The following is a 22,625-nucleotide window of genomic DNA, read 5'->3' as shown; positions in this document are numbered from 1 at the left end:
TCTCCTTCCATTCTCCCTTCCTTTCATCCATCTTTCCTCAATTCTTCTTTTCATTCCCTCCCTGTTTCCTTCCTTCCATCCGTCCACCAAACTCCGTCATCTTACCTTGCCTCCATCCTTCCTTTTCATACATCTTTCATATAATCCTTCTTTCCTTCCCCTGTCCTTCCTTTCACACATCCTTGTCTCCCACCTGCCATCCTTCCTTCTTACCATCCTTCCACCTTCCTTCCATCATGCCTCCTAAATTCCATCCCTCCTCCGTCCCTTTCTTAACTCTTCTTTGCCTCCCTCCCTCCTTCCTTCCTTCCTTCCTTAAAAAATATCTCTCTAGTCCATTTTCCGCTCCAATACAAGAAGGTGAGGATGGGAATAGGTGAGGTCGCGCATGCGCACAAGTGGCGCAGAGCTGCCAGGAGGACGCGGAGAGGAGCATCATCATCATCTTCATCATCCTCATCCTGCCCCCGCTACCACCACGCTGCTACGAGCCAGCCGAGACATTTTCTTCCTCTGCAATAATCCGCCCTTAAAAATAACAATAATAAATAAGCGCCATCATGTCAGCCGGAGGAGATTTGGGGAACCCCCTGCGGAAATTTAAACTCGTATTTTTGGGAGAACAGAGCGGTGAGTCACTATCACCGAACCTTCCCTTGCACTCCCACCCTGCACGACCAACATTTTTATTATATGAACAGCAAAAACGCTGACTTTTATTGTTTAATTGCATAAAATGACGTGATGCCTGTCTTTTCTTTTTTTTTTTTGCCTTCACGTCCATTGTGAAGAAAATGTGATTAACCAAGACTGAGGAGAGGCAGGAGCATATCAAAGCAAAATAGAATCAATAACTATTATTTTTATTATTCATTTTTCAACACAAATTGCTGCTGTTTAGCCTCCGTTGCGTGGGGCGGTGTTTCGGTGTTTAGACGTGCTGCAGTGGCCCACAAACACAAGCCACCTCTTTCTTTCTTTTTTCTTTCTTTATTATGTCGCTTTTCTTCATCATTGTATTTGTTCCATACATGTTTATTCCTATGCCAAACGTGACAGACTCCTCTATTATGTCATACAATGGCGTTGTTTGTGTACGAATCCCATGCATGTGTCAGTTGGGGACACACCCAAGGCTGCCGATGTCTGCTTCTTTCTGCAGCCTCCGGCTCGTCCCCTCTCATAAAACAAGCGCACCCCTAAAGACGTGACATTACACAACATTTTTTGTGTGCGTGTGTCAGCGTGTATGTGTTTATGTGTTGATTAAAGGTGCACGATGACTGTTTTGTGCAATGTTTTTGTAATGCAGACAAATGGCACGGCATCCAGAAAATAGTACAAAAAACATCAAACAAAACACGCAATTAGTGCGTGTGTGTTCATGCGTCTGCGTGGCCTTGCGCTGCAACATTGCTGTCCGTGGTGCTGAGTAGAGGCCCTGCCCAAAATCCTGCTCGTGTGCGTGCGTGTGTCTTTTTGTGCGAAAAAGAAAAGAAAAAAAAAACCACAAAACAAAACAAATTGGGCAAGACAGGCCCACCCAGAAGGGAGCATCCGCCTTTAGTATATATCTAAAAAATATATATATATCATACCATATCATATCATTTATCCGTTATAGATATGTGATTATTATGGGTATTATGCATTGGCTAGTGGTGATGCAAGGTTGCGGTAAAGATAATTATGAGATTTAAGTTGTCATGCTTGGAATAGAAGAAGTGATTTTCAGCTTTATTATATGAGAGAAAAAATTATGACGTTAAATTAAGGAAGTTGTGACAGTACAGTACAAGAAATTATAGGATAAAGAAGGGAAAATCAATTCTAATTTTAAGATAATAAGGCAGAGTAATAATAAAGTCATCATACTGATAGTAGGACTTAATTCTTCAAGGATGCTCATAAAAGTCCTATTACAAGAATAACACTTTAATATTGCGTGTACTAGTAAAGTTACTGCCCAGTTTCTCTGTCTCTTAAATATGTCTTTGATGTTTGTTACAGAAAATGTAAATATCCTTGATTTGTTTGGACTGGTGATTTTAAAAGTTGTCTTTGTCTAATAATGAGCCTTCATCGTGTCACGCGTACTGTTTAATACCATTCTGCTATGTTTCAGTGGGAAAAACGTCTCTCATCACCAGATTCATGTATGACAGTTTTGACAACACATACCAGGTAAGATGCAAAACCGTAGTGTAAATATAGCAAGTGTGTTATTTCCCTGCTTGAAGTCATATTCGACACGTTGACCTTATCTGGTATCATAGGAGCCCACTACAAATGTAATAATACTGCCTTTAATCCAGATTACAATCTTGTTTTTGTATAGAAAATACTGATTGTGTTACTAATCTTGGTGCAATTGTGTTGTTTTCATATGCGGCTACTGAAGCAATATCGTCGTAATAAATTAATATGGATTTATCTTGTCCTTGGCTGTGTGATTAAATCCTAAAGAAGACAATTAAAGTGAAGCAGATTAAGTCGGATTTATTGCTCCGCCTTCTATTTATCTTTCATCATTAGGAATTAATGAAGTTGCAAATGATCCTTTCTCCTTGTATACCACAGGCCACCATTGGGATTGACTTCCTATCAAAGACCATGTACTTGGAGGACCGAACAGTAAGGAGCATTGGTTGTCCTTTAGAATGACATTGTGATCTCAAATGTTGAACAGGTTTAACATTTACGAGAGTTGACATCCGCCGTTTTTCAAGCAAATCGTTGGGGGGAAAATCATTCTCAACAAACCCCACACCAAGAGATCATTTCTCAGATAATATTTGAAAGACATTGGATAATCTGTCTTTTGCTGACTTTGATCGTAAGGAGTGAAAAAGGCTCAAATTTGTCCCGATTGTCAGTGTGGGGGTGCCATGCTCAGGTTTCGCATTTGCAATAGTTGGAGTCTACCGCTTTTCAGAGAAATTTGTGGACAAATCATTTTTAACACACCCCATACAGCAGGATAATCGATCAGGATAATCTTTTAGAGATATCTGATAATCAGGACTTTGATGACTTTGATCGTAAAGAATGAAAAATCTTAAAATTTGACCCGGTTGTCAGTATTGGTTTATTCCGCTCAGTTTTAACTTTTACGGCAGTTGGAATCAACTGTTTTACAAGCAAATCATAGAGGAAAAAAATCCATCCACCCATCCATTATCTGAACCACTTAGTATACTTACGAGGATAATCATTCTTCCAAAAAAAACCACACACACCACAGGATGATTATTCAGGATAATATTTACAAGACATCCAATGAGCAATCCTTTTTCTGACTTTAATCAGGAGCGAAAAATGCACAAATTTGACCCGAAAGCCAGAATGTGTATACCCTGCTTATTTGATCGTTTTGTATCATGTCAAAATCACAAATTCCCTGTTTTAAGATAGTCGGCCCTGTCCATTTTCCCAAAAGATCGGGGAGAAAAAAATCTTTCTAACAAACCCCACGACGCAGGATAATCATTAAAGGCGGGACTGGTAGAGACATCTGTCAATCAAGTTTTTGCTGACTAAGATTGGAAGGGGTGAAAAATGATCAAATCTTCCTCATTTGGTATGGGTGTACATCGTTTCCATTTCACATCACAATCATGCAGTCTGTGGCTAGGTCTTTCACTTTGGGATTGTCAAAGTTGAACAGTTTTAAGATTTTTAAGATCGTCAGCCAAGGCTATTTTCCAAGGAGATAGTGGAGGAAAAATGCACTCTTGACACACCCCACACCACAGGATAATCACTCGGGATAATTTTTTAGGGTTATCTGACAATCGGTCCTTTACTGACTTAAATAAGTAAAGAAAGAAAATATTCAAATTAACCTGATTATCAGTATGTGTTTGTAAAATTACGTTTGCAATTTTTACCACTACATGACCCCAGATTTCCGCGGTCCATACATTCCAAACCACTGGATAATTGCTCAGAATAATCCTTTAAACATTTGAAAATGGCCTGTACTGATGAAAATACTCAGATTCGGCCCGATTATCAGTGTGTGTATACAGTATCCCGCTTTAGCAATTTTATAGGCTACCTGACCTCAGATTGTCATGGTCAATACACCCCACAGCACAGGATAATGACTCAGGATAATATTTCAGATGACATCTGATAATTTGGGATTTGGTGATTTTAATTGGAAGGTAGGAAAACTCTTCCAATTGGCCTGATTATTGATATGTGTGTACCCCACTTTAAGATTGTTCCTTGTGTGTCATTTGAGCTCAGTAGGAAGAAAAAAAAAAGCTCCAGTTTCCTCCCGCTTTGACTAATCCATGATTGGATTTCATTTCTGCCTAACACGATTAGCCAAAGGTTATTTCTGCTGCTAATAGCATCAGTGCGCTTAAACTTCTTGACTGATTCCTTTTTTTTTTTTTTTGGGAGGGGGGGGGGGGGGGCTTGCAGCAATATAGTTTATTTGTGGCTCATATCGTATACTGTTCATACTGTGTATATATAGGTGAGACTGCAGCTGTGGGACACAGCAGGACAGGAGCGTTTCCGGAGCCTAATTCCGAGCTACATACGAGACTCCACAGTTGCCGTGGTGGTCTACGATATCACGAGTGAGCAGCTCACGTGTTTGTTGTCCATCTGATATATTTCAAACCCTCGCTATTCGTCCTTCCCATCTAAAAATGTTTATAATTATCTATATTCATAGTTTATACACTAAATATACCCCAGAATATAACCACAAAACACAAATGTACCTGTTAGCTTCAGCATTAGCATCAGAATTTTTCAACAATACCTCCAATGTTAACTATAGAGGTTATCTTCCAACTTTATCTCTAACTTTAAGCGCTAGGGAGGTCAACTGTTTGCTTCCTACATTATCTCCAATGTTAGTTTCCAAAGTTATCAAAAATGGTAGCTTCAACATTACTTTCTGGATTCAGCCTCCAATGTTACATTCATTTTTTAAATTAGCTTCTAATGTTACCTCTAAGATTACCATCAAAGAGGATTAACGTTAGCTCCCAAATTCAGTTCCAATGTTAGCTTCCAAACTTACTGTTTGGACTTGTTAAACATTAGCTCAATCCTTAGTGTCAAATGACGATTTATCTCTTGATAATATATATGCCAATTGGCAATGAATACTTGCAGAAATTGTGGTTTTCCTTAGATTTTAGCATTTTGCCCAAGATGATAATTTAGCTTTTGATTTGATATAATGACACTTTTATCCACAACTGAGGTGCTATCATCCTCATTTTAATATGTTGGATCCCCGTCAGTATCATCCAGGTTAGAATAGAATAGAATAGATTGACTAAATAAAACGGTGTATGTATGTGACGTATTCCTCCTCAGACGTCAACTCGTTCCAGCAGACCTGCAAATGGATTGACGACGTTAGGACCGAGAGAGGAAGCGACGTCATCATCATGCTGGTGGGCAACAAGACGGACCTGGAGGAGAAGAGGTGAGTAGGCGGCGGCGGCGGCGTAATGTTGCTCATCAGCAGGACGATGCCGATCAACATGGTGCGGATGCTCTCTCATCAGGCAAATCACCATCGAGGAGGGTGAGCAGAGAGCCAAAGAGCTGAACGTCATGTTCATCGAGACCAGCGCCAAGACGGGCTGCAATGTCAAACAGGTGACACTTTTACACTTACGGTATGTGAATATGTGGAGTTCTGGTCACGGCACACCCCAAAGCAAGAATGTCACATCAGTCTTGTGTAAAGTACCTGGAAACCATACGTTAGTAAAATGATCCAAACAGAAAATAACTTTCAAAGTTAAGTAAGATCTTGTAGAATATTACTTATCTTAAAGTATGTAACATTTACTGAACTTAAAAGTGGAGTTTGCAGTTTATTCCTCATTTCACTAATCCACCCTGCCCCAACAAAATAACAGCGCTAGTAATACCAAGCTAGCAATAGCACTGTAAACAAGCCGAAGTTAGCCTCAGCTGCTAAATTGGTAGCACGACCTATTTTTAATAAGTGTTACTGTAACACTAAATGTATTGAACATCATCTGATAAAGATGAATCACACACCATCATGTGACACTCTGAAGAAGACGAAAGGCTGCCGTCAAAACATGTCAGGTAACAACCTAAAAAAAACCTGCCCCAGATAAAGGGATCGCCCAACGAGTGTAACAATTCAAAAGTTTGACGTTTTTGTTTTTAATCAAGTAGTAATCGAAAAGAGGTGATAACCTGTCCAACAGAGGTTGAAGTGGGCATGAGTAGAGATAAGCTTGTTCTCCATAGTTGAGTGCCTATGGAGAAGAAAATATGGCAGCCAAAAATAGTCAAAATTAAATAAATAATAAATATTTCCAAAGGTTGAAGTGAGCATGAACGAACAGAGGTGTGCACATAAATTTGGGTGGCGATTGATCAAGCTTTTCAGATATAAAGCTCATTAAGCTTGTTTACATTAAGTGTTTTCGTCCGTCCCGGCAGCGGGTGCTTCCATCATAAATTCCATCAATTTGTATTGTGTCAATACAGCTGGGACTAGCCTTCCACTTTGTGCTCTGCGGTTCAGGCATTACGTTAATGAACAGTTTCTTGGTGCTTTTACTTTTTACCCAGGAAGATGAAGATGGTTTGGGAAAATGTATCGGAAGAAAATTTTTAACTATGTTTTATTTTGGAAATATAGTCAAATTGAAAGTAGATGAAATACAAAAAAAAATATAGAGATGTGAAAATTCAGTCCAGTAAGTATTTGCGTTCCAGACCCACACAACACACATTGAGTACAAAACAATAACTTGTATTCATGAATATACGGTAAATATGAATCTAACATGAATATGATTTTTCCCTCTGCCTTCTTCAAGCTGTTTCGTCGCGTCGCAGCAGCTCTTCCCGGGATGGAGAGCCTTGACGACGCCAATCCTGAAGGCAGTATCCTTAACTAACACGGCGGGTACCACTGAGTCACTGATGAGTGGGCAAACATATTGGCTGCCTTCATTTTGAATCTCTGTCAAATCGTTTCCTGACATCACTGCACACGCAGGAAGCTCAGTCTGATTCACTTCATTCGCAACATGTCCTCGTATACTACCATCTAGTGGACATTTGACAAAATGTCCGTAGAATGTTACTCTGCACTACGCCTCACAAAAATAAAATACTATGCTATACCTTAGTATTATGCAAATTCATACCATACCATACCATACTATACTATTGGATATACAATACTATATCATATTAAAACATACCATATTAATGAAACTAGTGAGACTAATGAAACATGCTAAAAATGGCATACCGTACCATACTACCATATACCATAGCACGCATAGCATACCATGCTTTGCTATAGTATGCTATAATATGCTACACCAGCCCATAACTAGGCAAAAATAATATGACATACTAAATTATACTATGCCTCAACTGAACTCAGCTCAAATGTATTTATAGAGCACTTTAAAAACAAGCATTGCTGCATACAAAGTGCTGTACATGGAATAAAAATCAGACATACAAAAACAAAGACCGTTAAAACAAATGAATAACGTAAAACAGTAAACACCATAAAACACGTCCTTTTTGCTCAGCGGGGCATAGATCTGACTGCCATCCGCATAGCGGTGAAAGCAAATACATGCCTTTCTTAAGATGGAACCCAGGGTCAGCAAACACAATGAAAACAGAAGGGGCCACAAAATTGAACCCTGTGGAACCACCACCAGCATCACACTGTACAATACCATACCATAAATTGTACTCTACTGAGCAGTTTACTGTGCTGAACTATACTTTTTTCTACTATGCTATACTGCACTGTAGTGTGCTTGATATTATATATCTATAGTATCGTGTTTCTTTGTATTTTTCCTTAAGCGGCACTTTCCCAGTGATTGACATCAAACTGGACAAACCGGCGGAGCCGAGCGTCCCTGAGGCCGGGTGCTCATGTTAATGCCGAGCTGTGATTGGCCACAGCTCCTTTCACGCCATCGGCTTGTTATGTTGCTTAAACGACTTCCTGGTTAGCCTACAGTTGACTCTGACTCCAGTTGGATGTACTCTAGGATGTATCTGATTGGACACATCAAACGTTCTCTCGCAATCAGTTGTTCAGTTGTAAGATATTGTATACTTTGTCAATATGTAAGTGACCGGGGGACAAAAAAAAGAGAAAATGAAAAGGAACACAAAAAAGTTTTTGGAGGGGGGAAAAAAACTGCAAAGGGAGACCAGTTTCTTTTCGCTGTTATGTTTTGTATTTTTTTATATGTATAAACAGGGAAAGCACCAAAAATGATGCCTAAGCATCAAAGGAGAGTTTTAGGCGAGGGGCTACTTTGTGGGGTGTTGGTCGGCCATTTTCCCCCCCACTAAAATGGCGAAACACGTCTGAATGTCTGCAGCACGCATGCACGTTGATCCGATTTATTATTGTTTTGTTTTATTCTTTGGGGAAAAATCCAGACCTGACTGCTCTCGGAATGTTTTCTAGCTCTGTCTTTCTCTCTCTTGCATTATCACATCTCACACAAATTCCTGTAGGCTCACATAACGGTAGCTGTGAAAAACGTGGCACTCTCTATCTCTCGTTGGGTTCAACTTTTATAGAAATTGTACTGTGCATTGAAAAAAAGATTAATAACAATAATGATAATAATAATGTACAAAAAAAAAGAAAACCTTCTCTCCCACCCTGTCCTCCCCTCCTCCGTATTCCTAATCCTGCCCTGTCCTCCCAACCCGGAAAAAAACACATATAACGATCTACGGTAATGCACTGCACTGTATATAATAATGTAATATGTATGTTGTGAACGTCCTCTCTGTCCAAGTGGTCCTTGTTCACCAGTATGAATAATGTAATAATGTTTCATGATTAATAAATGACAGATTAAAGGGCTTCACTCTCCTAACTTGCAACACTTACATGGCGCCAAACGTGATTTCCTGGGATGAAATGCACATCTAGCATAAAGCATTCTTATATGGATACTCAATAAACGCAGGAAATGAGCAAAAATGATGAAGGACTGAATGAAAAGCTCAATTGAATTGATTTCATTGCTTTTATGTTTTGCACCTTTTATCCCATTTGTGGTCACGGAGGAGCTGGAGCCTCATCCGAAAGACTTCTTGAATGTTAATTTATCCCATTTAATGTTTCATATAATATGTTTTCATTCACTTCAGCCTTATTTTGAGTTATTGCATTTAATGTTTGATTTTTTTGTTTTGTTTACAACATTCATTTTCTTCTGCTGTAGGGCTGAGTGAGCTTCAGCTTCATCTACACACATTAAAAATGTATCTATTGTTTTGTTTAATTTTATTTCATGGAGCCTTGGCTGCAAGTCCTATTTTACTCTATTTTAATTTATTCCATTTTTTATTCAAAAATTTTGTATATCGCACGAATTTATCTCATTTGATTTGATTTTCTGGCTCATCGTTCTCAAGGCATATTTTATTTACTTGACATTTATTTCACTTAATGTTTTATTTTATGCAGCCTTTTCCTCAAGGCTTATTTTATTTTAATGTTTTCCATTTATTTTGTTCTATTATCAAAGAATAAAATATTCATGTTGAACAGTTTTTCTGAAGCGTTCTTTCTGGTTTGGTGCTGACATCAAGTTGAGCTGGAAAGAACCTTTTTTCGGACGACTAAACTGACACCATGATGCTTTCCTGTGCTGAGGTATTCCCCTGGATGGACGTTGTGTTACTCGATCCCCCCTTGGGTCTCTGGGCAGGCAGGCAGTTACATTAGTGATGGATTCAGTTGAAGGAATTTGGGCGTCCCTCAGGGTACACTAACGTAACCCATAGGACTTGTCATTGGATTACAAGGTGAGTATTTGTAACTATTCCAAGTAAAGTACAGTATGTAGGTTGGAAATGAAACGGTAGGAAAATATCCCATTTCTGATGAAAATTAGCTGTTAACCAGTGTAATGTTTTTATATATTATAGCAACCATTTGAAACGTTATCACAGTTTATCGGTTTCATCCGGCCCTGAAAACATGACGCAAATAAGACGCTAAATAAGGTATTAACAACAATTGATCCTTTTAATCAGTCTAATCGTTAGCTGTGTCATACACAAACATGACGGAATATGGTATTGATGATAATTACAATTTAAAACGGTACACTGTTTGAAATGTTGCCACGGTTTATGGGTTCCACCCCGAGTAGCCGCGAAACACACAACACATGAAGCTAAATACGTTATAAACGATCTTTTATCCTTTCAAACGGTAATTCCAACTGTTTGAAATGCTATCACGGTTTATCAGTTTCATCCCAAGTGGCCCCACAAGCAGTACGCAACACATGACGCTAGCGACGGTATTAACAATCCTTCAAAATGTAAACATTAATACTAGCCATTTGAAATGTTATCCCAGTTTATCCCTATTGTACAGGTATGTTCCCAAGTAAACACATGACCTTGGACCACTAAAGGTGCAAATGATGATTTTTTTTTTCTTGGAAGGCCACACCCCGTCCATGAAAAAGGGCACTCCAGTGAGGTGTCGGTCCACCTCCCCTCACATTGTTTGAGGCTCAACACGTGCATCATGTCCCGAGTGGAGGCCCTGGCAGACCCCAGACTTGGCTCGCTCTTAAAGGGTCTTCGTACAGATATCGCCATGGCCGTGCACGACGCCTTCCCTCTGGTTCACGGCTTAGCCGACAAGAATGTCATCAGTGAGCAGACCCTGAAGGTGAGCCTGATTCGGCTGAGTAATTTTGTAAATAATTCAAAGACATGTTGCATGTAAATTAACCCATCAGGGCCATCATAGTTGTGGTTAAAATCGGGGAAAATTATATATTTACCAAAAAATCTGCAACTGTAGAAATTTGCTGGTGCCGGGCTGCAATTATGCAAGAGTCGACTGTTAATTTAAATTGTAATATCACCAATTACCACAAGATGGCAGACGTGTCTTACTTATGCTTGCGCTGAGTCTTATACTGGCCTATAATTTGAGTAGGCCTAATAATATTTTGTCAGATTTGGAATAATATGACAAACAGTACCTCAATAATATTAAAATTTTGCGTGAAAAAAATGTGCAAAATGAGTTCTTACACTTAATGTTGATTTCTTGTTCAGCAGTTTTGTGCCGTCCTTGGATGGTAACTTTAATGCAAGAGAGCCCTTTGCACTGGAAAAAAATTACAGTATGTGATTATTTTGTTGTTTGCTTGAAACGCTTTGGTGTTGGGTTAGGATAGTGGAATTTTTACGAATGCAATGAAAAATGTATTGCAGAGCACAGAATTTGCAATTTTGCACGTATTTTCTCCATATTTAAAATAGCATTCTTGTCATACATTTGGTTAGGAAATCGATTCCCCATCCCAGCATCTGTCAACAACTGATAATTAACATGACGTTTCATGATGCCCGTCCGCTAGGGCTGCTCGATTAAGCGATTTTGAACCGAAATTGAATTTTCTGGATAAAACGCTGTTAAAAACATTCAAATCGGCACTTTCGATATTTTTTTATTTTTGGTGTACTTAAGCCACCGTAGTTTCCTCTCACGGGCGCGCAGTCCGGAAAAACTACAACAACACCGGCGCTACCGGCGATTCTGCTATTGCCTCAGGCAAGTGAGCGTTTAGTTAATAAATCGGGCAAATATAGATCTGTAGTGTAATGTGTGCCCCGCATGTACATGCAATACAACCCGTGAGCAAGTAACTCAACGTCTGAAAGGCGTCACTTTTTTCTCCTCTACAACGGACCTCTCTGCATCCGTACGCATTGTATTATTGAGTGACAGTTTTACACTAATCATTGATTTATGTTTAAGTAAGACCAGGGAGAAAGGTGGAAGGCTAGTCACTAGCAGGTTGGCAAAATGACTTGCTGGCAGACTGTTTGGTTTACAGAATTGACTGTCTGCCTTCTCTCAAGTTGATGATTTCGTTTCAGATGGTATATGCACTTTCATTATTGGTTTAATTAAGAACAGATCTTAAATCTATTGTGTAAGTAAAATGCTGTTAATCGCAATGGATTGTTCTGTGTGTATTAAGTTAAATTGACTGGCATTTTGAGTTCGAAGAAAGAAAAATTAAATAAAAGACATTCATAATACTTCATTTTTCATTATTTTTTATTTTACAAAAAAATCGTAATCGTAAATTGGGGTTTGAAAGAAAATAAGCGGGATTTTCTTGTTAGGCAAAATCGAACAGACCTACCGTCCGCCAAAATTCCCAGTTCAGTACCCAGGTGAATTCGGGGACTTTTTCCTGTGTGTGTGTGTGTGTCTGTGCGTGTGTGTGTGAATGTTTAGGACACGGTGGCGCAGGAGGGACGAGAAGGGATCCACAAGGCCGTGTACTCGCTGATCTCGTGGGTACTGGACCAGAATGCCTCCACCATGCAGGCCTTTTGGAGGAACCTGAACAAGGCCTACAACTTGGACAGCTACCCCAAATTGCGAGCACTTCTCGCTCCCCACAATGCCGGTATGTGACGCTCACGGGTGGAAAGTCACAACGTACGCCAGGCCCATACAAAGCGACAAAAGCTTTTAGGTTTTAGACATCATTTATCATTTCATTGATTCTTGTCTTCTCTTTTGTATGATGAATTGCCGTATAATTACAATGCAGCGGGCCACGTCTCATCTCCGCAAGGCAAGAGGGGTCACGGTAAAAAGAGGAGCCACAAGGACAGAGAAAATCAATATGGCGCCAAAACCAGCGACGGAAATGCAGGTGAGGTAGTACGAGGTTACCTCCCCGCAGGAAGCTTTTATTGTTTGTTTGATTGCTTATTCATGAGGAAAATTACACCTGAAAAACTTTTGCTTTTTAAAGGAATCAAACTAAAATATTGATCAATAGTTCAAAAAAAATTGTCAGTGAACTAATATCAATAATACTCAATAATAAAAAGAATGGAAAATGTATTATTAAACCTTTTTTTTGCAAGGGAGTAAAATTGTAATAATGTAAAAGTATATAAAATGCAATACAAATATATAAAAACATATGACATTGTAGTTAAAAAGTTAAATATATTATTATTTAGTTTTTTAAATGTATTTTATGCTTCATAGGCCCTAAAGGGCATTAAAAATGTCATCCATATAAGAAACCTACAAAACTATAATTTAAATAATAATTAAATTAAAAAATGTAAATAATAATTGTAAAATGTATCATTAAACATTTGTTCATGGGAGCAAAAGTGAAATTAAGGTCAAATAAATTAATATGAACTTGTAATAACAATAAATAATTATAAATGATTGTTTTTAATTGCTTTCATCAATTTTTTTCCCCAAAATTTGACACTTTGTAGGGGAAATTCAACATCATTATCTTCATTATGTTTATAAAAATCAAATTTGACTTAAATTATCTTGTAGTGTGGTCTCCAGTACTTGAATAAAACATTTAACTTAATATATCATCGCTGTCCTGTGAAAAACACGTATGTCCAATTTATTTATTTATTTTTTATTTTATTTTCATATTACTGGGATGTCTGTAATGTGGAAACTCCATTAAAGTGGAAATAGTTTTTTTAAAAGTAAAAAAAAAAAAAATGGACATAAGTGTTTTTCACAGGAGAGCGACGATATAATAGTTGCTTGTGTGGTACATTTTACTATGTCATAAAAACCTTTTTTAATTGCATAGTAGTCATACAGTATAATTAGCCCCAAGCAAAACAAATGTCCTCATTTTAATAAATAATAATGCATAAATCAAAGAAAAACATGTATTTTTAAATAAACAATGAATAATTTCCCTTAATGTTCCAATCATATAAACTATTGACAAAATTATTATTATTATTTCTTCCTCAGGGGTTAAAGTAAAGTTATGCAAAGTGAAGAGTGAAGCTCCTCCCCAGCAAGCCGCGTGTGGCACAAGTAATTTCCAAACACTTTGCAGGAACTTTCAATTTCCAAATCCAAGTCGACTTTTAACGCTTGTGCTTCAGCGTCGGTCCCGACAGGAGGACGTCTTCCATCGCCTTCATCTGCTCTCGGCGCCACTGAGCTGGCAGTCAGGTGTGGATCATCCAGAGACAAGATGTTCAACTCAGATGGTAAGTCAGCATGTTGGCCACCTACAAAAACCCTTTGAGACCAAGTTTGCATTTTCCCCAGGTGTCTTTTTAACATATTGGCGTCACGCCAGAAAATACTCCAAGGTTCAAGCATTATCGCACGCTAGACACCCTGTTTGTTGTCTTGCTGAACTTCGCCTGTTTTGAGCCAAGGTTTTTGAGATATTTTTATTTTGGGGTTTTAACTTTGACTCACAAAAGCTTTGCAAAAGACATATTTTACCATGCCTTGTAATTTATACCTGTGACCTTTCAGAAAAAGAATCCACCTTTTGCTGGAACTAACCCTTAATTCATAAATATTACAAAATATATTACTAGAGTCCACATCTTATATTATTGTTATTATATTATTAGTATTATGAAAATGTGTTGTGCTAGACAAAAATGAGGGCAGATTCGGAATCAGGGCAAAAAATTAGTCTAGAAACATTTATTTGAATCTCTGATTAAGAAATGTAATTTAAAAAAAATTGAACAGCGTTATGCATTGAATTATGTTGTGACAATATGTTTTTTTAAAAGTGCAGCAATATACAATTTGTTTTCCATTAAAAATATTTTAGTTTTTTTTTTTTTTGCTGTTCTTTGGGTGGATGCTGGAAGGGATGAATGGCTTTTGCATTGACTCAAGGCATCACTCATCGCAGCTCCGCTTACCTTTGCCATAGTTTTTCACAATCCGCGTCCAGACTGCAAATTAACAGCGCTTGCTCAAAGCACTGATTACTTTAACCATATCTGTACTCCCAACTTGTCATTTGAAAGTCATTCTGGATCCTCTGCCAACCTGGCTTTCAAGTCATGGATGTAGAAAAGCTGAGTAGGCTTGCTCACACACACATTTTCAGACACAGGAGATGACAAAATATTTCCTTGGTTGTTTAATTGTTGTTTATTGATGTGGGCAGGCACCTTTTTTTTTTATATATATATAAAGGCACTTAAAATCTGTTTTCCATAATGAGACTATTAGAGATCAAAATATTTATTTTTTTATTTTTTTATTTATTTTTAAGAGTATCTTTACCTAATGTTTTCTTCTCAGGTTCTGGCAGAAAGTTCATCAAACTGCCAGATTTTTACAAATGTAAAGATCTCAAGTCCAAAGCTGCCATGGCAACCTTTCAACACAAGAGGGAGACAACAGCAGCCTCTGGACAGGTCCCACAGGTCAACATAATAAGGAATGTGTGAGTGTTTTTGCATCAACATGTATGTTTTTTGTATGCGTGTGCGTGCAGAACCACCACAACGACGACGAGTGTGCCGTGTGCAAAGATGGAGGCGAGTTGATCTGTTGTGACGGATGTCCTCGAGCTTTTCATTTAACCTGCCTGGACCCTCCGCTCGCGTCCATCCCCAGGTTCAAGCTAACGCCTGCAAGCATGCGACTTAAACGAGACATCACACGGCCAGGCCTTGTGACAACGCGAGCGGCTAGTCAGTGTTACCGACTTTGCGAAATTTCTAACCCTGTTAGTCATCATTTTTGGAAAAATGCATCAAATGTAGTGACTTTTGTGGTGTTACTTTGGACTCGTGAAGACTCTGAGACTCCTACAACAGATGCGTCCAGACTGCAAATGAATGGCGCAAAGCCACCACCGGCAAACTGTGACTGTTTAAAAACACAAGAACAGTAGCAACAATTTTAGTGACTTTTGTGCATAGGTGGGCATTCCACATACCTATCAACCCGGGGCTTTGCTGAATCTTACAAAAGTTGTAATTTGCCCGTACATTTTTGGATTTAATCTTACACAGTATCTATATATAATTTTACACAGTGTTTATCGCTCAAGGAGCGGTTGGGGGGGATTTATAGGGGGGGGGGATTTGGAGGAATTTTGCTCGTGAAAGTCGGCCGGGGGGGATTTGGAGGAACTTTGCTCGTGAAAGTCGGCCAAAGTTTGCAGTCGAAATTGGACGCTCCGGATTAGAGCCGAAATGGGCAAGACGAGGTCAATCTAGAAAAAAACGAGTTTTTAATTTTTTTTTTTTCCCGTACAAAAATTGTTATACGGCGTACACAATTTGAAATGATCAAAAAACGTATAAAATACGGGGAAAACATACAAGTTGACAGGTGTGATTCCATCACTGACGAACGCCCGTTCTGCTGACATGAAACGATAAACGCGAAACCGTTTTGCTGATGAGCGATGGAAACGCGACCCGCCTGTCCTGCATTGACTGTTTAAGTACAGCAGGTGGTGGTATGCACCAAAGAGAGAATCACGTATTAGTCACGCTGAGAGCAACAATTAATGAATGAGCTAAGTGGTGATAAAGTAGCTTTGAATACAGAGACAGTTTTACAGAGACAAACTGCAAATGAATAGTGCAATGCCACCATTGGCTAATTCAACCACAGTGACTTCTTTTCCAAAACAAAAACAACAAGCAATAAATTAAGCAGCTTTAGTGGTGTTACTGGAGACTTGTGAAATTTGTGAGACTCCCACCGGAGCAGGAGATATCGACCCTTCCGTGTCCGGACTGCAAACGAATCACCGTCACTGTCTATTGTAACCATGCACCTTTGCATAATCCCATCTCGGTAAATATTGATAATAATGCACTTTTGCATCTGCAGTGGTTCTTGGCGTTGCAAGGATTGCAGTGGCAGGGAAGGGAAAGTACAGAAAAGCCAGCAAGCTTCGCAAGTAAGTCAGTGATATTGACATTAGTGAGCCCTTAAATGATTAGGATTGCTAATGAATCACCTTAGTTGCTTAATAGCAAGTTGGATCTTATCCCAGCTGACTTGGAGCAAAACAATCAGGGTACATTTTATATGATCGAGTCTCCTCACTCTTTTACCGGTCCAATTTTAAGGTTATGTGAAGGAGACATGCTAACCACTAGTCCACCGTGCATTCTAGTATATAATATATGCATAAATTAGAAATGAATATGAAGATTCTGCAATCAAAAATGTATGACTGAACTAAATATAGGCATATTAAGGAGTTTACTAGTTCCAAATATTCTTGTTCCTTTACCAAGTCCACTTTTCTCGAGTCTTTTTGATCCTTGAAGCAAACATGCTAACCACCAACTCGCTGTGCTGCTTAATTCATTCACTGCCATTGACAAATTTACTTGTCTTTTCGCAGTCAAGCTATTCAATCCCAGGATCTTATTTCTGTTTTTTCTATTTTTTTCCAAACGTTAGGGTTAAACAGGGTCTGAAAATGTCTAGCATGAATGAGTTAACAGATTTAATTAATGAGTAACCGTATTACAGGAAAATTAAAAATGATATATTTTATCTAAATTTAATTCGTAAATAAATGTATATTGTCACTGTCCTGTGAAAACCTCTTTTCTCCATTTAAATTTTTTAATTTTTCTTATTTTTACGCCAATGTGGTTCCCGCGTTACAGACATCGTATTAATGTGATTTTTTTTTTTTTTTTTTTTTTAATTCCAAAATTGGACATACGTTTTTCACAGGACAGCGACGGTATACTCCAATATAATAAATAATATAATTAAGAATACCGATAATCAAAACAATTTTGCCCTCTTTCCACAGCCTCCGCAGATAACCACTAAGACCTCCACCATAGATATCTCATTGTTCCCCTTGCTGTCCTCCTCCGCCGAGGAGGTAAACACGCTCCTGCATGTCCGTACAGTACACAAGATACACTTTTGCTGGCTGTAATGTTTGAAATGAATCAAATCTAGTGCCCAGACTCGTGTGGTATTTGTCACCTGGGAGGAGGAGACCTCACTCGCTGCCTCCAATGTTCCAAGCGTTACCACCACAACTGCCACTTCTCCATGTAAGTCCCAACATCAATATTTCGTGACAGATTACAAACGCGTTGCAGTCACTCAAAAATCGAATTAAATGAATACCTCTGTGACACCGTCAATCCCAAATTGTATTTAATTTATTTCAGCAACATTTCTTTTATTCTATTTTAAAGTTGTGGTATCATCCAATGATCAATAGCCCCAAAACAAAGCAAATGTGACACGAATTTGAAATGCCAGCATCTGTGTTTGTTAGTGGGCGAGCCATCTGTCTGTCGTGCTCAATGGCGTTGGTCAGCACTGCAGAAAAGGAGGCAGACACCAAATGTTTACAGGTGGGGCTGCACTTTCACTTACGTACTCAATCGCGGTTAAGTCACAAATCAACATTAAATTGCTACATGCTATAACAAGGCAAACATAACAAAAAGTCTAAAGGCCCCGTGTCCTAAATTGAACAGGAAGTTGGACATTTTGGGTGGATTTCCTGAGTATTGTCCTCCTTTAGGCGGAGGGTCAAGCATCCATTTTGTGTAGACAATCCCCGCAGAGGGAGGACTTCATTTTTTGTTCACATCATCTTCTTTTCTTCCTCTTTTAACAAATAACAAACAAACACATAATTGTTATGCAACCAAGCAGGTTAAAATAAAACGTATGCAGTGTGTATTAATAAAATCAGCAAACATCGCCAAGCTTTAAACAAAAGCAAATAAATAGCATAGCTATTTCCATAAACGTTTATACTTCCCTGCAAATGTGGAAGCTGCTCCTTTCGCTCATGATATTTTGTGTGATGTTTCTCCTTGTCCAGTGCCCACCACCTGATGAATGTTGTTGAGTCAACAGCTATTGCATAACTATATCTGACTGGCTTAATAACAAAACGTGTTTTGTAACTTTGCATGTTACTGGTTGTCTTGTCTGTAACTGAACAGGAAGTCGGGCTTTTTAGTCCAATTCTTGGGCGCCCACTGTGGAACTCTCCCAAATAAGCACAGACTGACGCAAAAACCTTTTTGACTGCACCATCGAATGAATTACATGATCATTCCAAGTATTGTCGTTGAAAAAGGGTCTGCAAGGGCCTGCCCGCAGGATTAATACGACAGTATCTGTTGTTGCAATTTTTCAGCTTCCCACATTGGTCCATAACCCACACGGCCACGAACAAAGCTCATCCGTACAGAAAGACGAATTGGACCCCATCCTGGGAGACGTGAGTGGTGCTCAGTTATGTATGTGATGTAGTACGTGTAGAATGTATCCCGGGGGGGGGGGGGCTGCATAAATTAGAGTCAGATGTGTTGGGGAGCCTTGCGTCATTGCATTGCATTGCGTTAACCACTTTTTGGAATTCTTGTTTAACTGTAACCATTTTCTCAGGAATACGCCTTCGTAATTAAGCTTAGCTTTAGTTTTGCCGATAACTCCAATTCAATTACAAGTCAGCATAATCCAATTGGTGTCGACTTTGCTGTGACCCAAAACAATCAAAACCAAACCTGATGTGCACTAACATGATGAATGTAATAACAAACTCAAGAGGATTGGCCGAGGCGTTGTGTTGCGTGTTCATTTCATGACCTGTGCGTGCGCGCGTGTGTGTGTGTGTGTGTGTGTGTGTGTGTGTGCGTGTGCGCGTGTCAGCAGGCCTCCTTGGATGGCATCCTGCAATGGGCTTTCCATAACATCCCTCAACCTCTTCTTAACACTCACGGATGTTACCAGTGACTTGGAATCAATTTCTTTCCAACTACTATTACTAGTACTACTACTTCTACTACCACTACTACAACTACTGAAAACAATTAAGTCGTTTTGCAAAGTCGCAGCAAATGTCTGTTTTTGATTATAGATGAGGAACGCTGCAATAGAGAGAAAATGGAAGTCTCTTTTTCCAGCTATTCAAAATAAATATTGAATTTGCAGTAGAAACAAATCTCTGAATTCATTTTACAGGGTCTTTAGCCATTTATGTCTTTTTTTTTTTTTTTTTTTTCCCTAAATTGTATATCTGATTTATAGCTGGAATTTGTAACTAGTTTTGGCCTATGTTGCATCGTTCCAGCATAGGTTGGGGGTGGGCTACAAAAAAGCATATCCTTTTATGTTTTAATGGTGAAAAGTGGTCCCATCAAAGATTTGATAGCCATCGCGCTTGTCTTCTTTAACTCACCCCCCCCCCCTCCTCTTCAGTTTACAATAACTGCCGGTATCAGAATGATTTCTTATCAGTAGTAGATTGATTAGAGCAACCGTAAACAGCACAGGTGTTCACCATTGTTGTAAAGATAAAACTGACTTGGCGACTATTTGGCCTCTGTTATCTCACTCACTCGACCGTGTGCCCTCTAACAATGGATGCATCTGCACACGGCGCACAAACGTGACTTCACACGAGAAGGTTCTATCGCTTTAAAGTGAATACAAATGTTTGTTCATCGACAATTACATTTGCAGATGCAAGGATTGTCTATCGGTTGCTGTTTGGATGTTCAGCAGAGTGGACCCTCACATAATCATGGTTCAGCATTCGCAGATTGACCATTTTCCAATGATTTTAAAGAAATATTTTGTAATATTTGTTTTAATTTGGAGGGCGGGGTGAGTCAACACGCATTTTTCATGGAAAACGCATATTGGAGGTTTATCCCCTTTTTATGGAGAACTTTTTTTTTTTTTTTTTTTTAAATTAAAAACTTTCATTAATCAATAGCGTTTTGCTATTTGCAGACCGGCCCGGTTCCTATCACCCACATATAGTGGGGGTCGACTATAGGCCACCATCCACCCTCACTGATCTTCATTTTAAGGTTCTCAATAGGGTTGAGGTCAGGGGATGCTTGTGGCCAGCCACACAATGACTTTTTCTCCTTTTCTCTAAATTGTGGCTCAAGCTTTAATGGTATCTTGCAGCGTGGGATGTTGGATTAGTTTCTCAATAAGTTTGAGATCCGCGGGATGCTGGAGGTTGTATCTGATTTAAGGGTGCAAGAATTGCCTCCCAGAGTTGCTGTTTGGAGTTTTACTGCCGTCCAGATGGCAGTTGCACAATCTGGCATTGAGCGGATTCACACTCACATTGCAAGCAGATGGTTTCAATCTAGCGAGGTATGAACGCACAGAAATGCCTCCATCACACAGGAATTCCTCCAAGACTCTCACTCCGGTGTGGAATTTTGTTTTTTTTCCTGAGATTTGCACAGAGTTTTAGCATGACCGCCAGCCAGCGCACATTTACACCCCCGGTATTTGGCCACCTTTGACGCCCAGCTCCTGAGGGCCCCCCGAAAAACACAGGATGACTAACATGCTCCTTGTCACGTTGTACAACACTCGACTGCACGCATGCTTTAAAGTCATCCTCGAGGGGAGGAAAAAAAAAAAAAAAAACATCCACCCATCCATCGTTTATCCACCTGTATGAAAAACATGCAAGGCCAGAAACAAGACATTATCAGATAGAATCAGAATGTGGAACAAGAATCCCCTCAATTGAGGCCAAACAGCCGCCTTAAAAAGTCATTGCAGCTGCGTCTTAAACATCTGTTAACATACTTTCTTCTTCACTGTGTTTACTCCTAGCGTGACTCCCGCACTGTAATGTTGGAATACAAAAAAAAAAAATACAATGTGTTTTTAATAAGAAAACTAACTATCCTGTTTTACTTTACTTTATAAACATATAGTAATAATGATCAAAAGTAAAGAATCAAACAGTTTGTGCATCGTAACTAATTCATTACGGCTCCTTCTAGTGTGCACAACTTGGCCAATGGGGCTGTATGACACAAATAAACAGTTTCACAACTCTTAAGAGATTCTGTACTGCAATATTAGTTGCTTTTTCGCAGAGGATAAAGAATACATGCATGTGAGTATCGTTATATTTTCTGTCTACATGTGTTGATGCACCGTTTGTGTACATATGTCTATTGCTTAAAGCAGCCTGCGAATAGAACATGCTACACCGGTATGCCAAACGTGTCAATTGCATTGTGTGCTAAACACGCATAAAATATGCCACTTACGTCCGGCTGATAAGAACATTACTTTGTGCTCGTTCTCAGTACACACACACACACGCACACACACATCCTGCCACAATTCCAAGAATCTGCACACACGCACATACATCCTGCCAGCAGTGTGTTGATCATAGCTTTGGAATCCATTGGTTAAAATCTGATCAAATGAAATTCCCATGCTTTTGACCAGTCACCAGGTGTCTTAATCAAAACGCTGAGCAAAATACAATAAAGGATAGAGAATTACAGAAAATCTCTCTCAAGCCTCACTCAAATGCAGAGTACAGCTTTTGTTACCATGACAACCAGGGCGCAGTTTAGGGCGTTGTAACGAAGCGAGTGGCCACTCACTGTTGCCAATTTGGCAACTTTGTGGCGCATTTACCAATTTTTCTGACGCCACTAGTGTGACAATTTCTCTAAAAAGTGATTATATGAAAATTATGTAAATAGATTTGCCTGGCCACTGCTTATAATGTATATGAATAACAAATACAATATAAACACCAAATGGTATGAAAGTCAATTTAAAGGCACTAACTACTATGCCTCTCCCAACTGCAGTTAGGTAAATAAACTCCCCTGGTCAGTATTAGTAGCTCGTAAACGTGTTTGTTACTTTCCAAAGAACAGACATTTTAAAAGAAGCTTCACTTTCCATCTGCATGGTTGGCTATGTTGTATATATTTTTTCATTTTTTTCAGTGGTGGTTTCT

At 39.0% G+C, this 22,625-nt stretch overlaps 2 protein-coding genes across 3 annotated transcripts; both read left to right on the top strand.

The window, feature by feature from the left end:
* The first annotated feature begins 396 nt into the window (after positions 1 to 396).
* Positions 397 to 9,585, top strand: rab6bb (RAB6B, member RAS oncogene family b). The gene is made up of 8 exons (XM_086043533.1): positions 397 to 630; positions 2,126 to 2,184; positions 2,581 to 2,634; positions 4,490 to 4,595; positions 5,350 to 5,461; positions 5,544 to 5,637; positions 6,846 to 6,912; positions 7,878 to 9,585. Exons 1-8 carry the CDS (start codon positions 561 to 563, stop codon positions 7,940 to 7,942), a joined length of 627 nt encoding a protein of 208 aa, XP_085899659.1. The 5' UTR covers positions 397 to 560; the 3' UTR covers positions 7,943 to 9,585.
* Positions 9,586 to 10,576: 991 nt separating this feature from the next.
* On the top strand, positions 10,577 to 19,813 carry aire (autoimmune regulator). Of its 2 annotated transcripts, none has more exons than XM_086043372.1 (13): positions 10,577 to 10,723; positions 12,314 to 12,488; positions 12,636 to 12,740; positions 13,841 to 13,906; positions 13,978 to 14,085; positions 15,155 to 15,270; positions 15,351 to 15,472; positions 16,706 to 16,775; positions 17,652 to 17,726; positions 17,807 to 17,904; positions 18,135 to 18,213; positions 19,014 to 19,097; positions 19,532 to 19,813. In XM_086043372.1, the coding sequence occupies exons 1-13, from the start codon at positions 10,577 to 10,579 to the stop codon at positions 19,610 to 19,612; spliced, it is 1,326 nt and encodes a 441-aa protein (XP_085899498.1). In that variant the 3' UTR covers positions 19,613 to 19,813. The 2 variants fall into 2 exon arrangements, with proteins under 2 accessions (XP_085899498.1, XP_085899499.1); XM_086043373.1 differs by lacking the exon at positions 10,577 to 10,723 and adding an exon at positions 11,536 to 11,617 and having other exon boundaries at positions 19,529 to 19,809.
* Positions 19,814 to 22,625: the final 2,812 nt, after the last annotated feature.

Source organism: Filicampus tigris, chromosome 10 (assembly GCF_054856515.1).
Source record: "Filicampus tigris isolate MCC_2025a chromosome 10, RoL_Ftig_1.0, whole genome shotgun sequence".
NCBI classification, from domain to species: domain Eukaryota; kingdom Metazoa; phylum Chordata; class Actinopteri; order Syngnathiformes; family Syngnathidae; genus Filicampus; species Filicampus tigris.
Note: the sequence above shows the minus strand (reverse complement) of the source record. Positions and strands in the feature narration are given on the sequence as shown.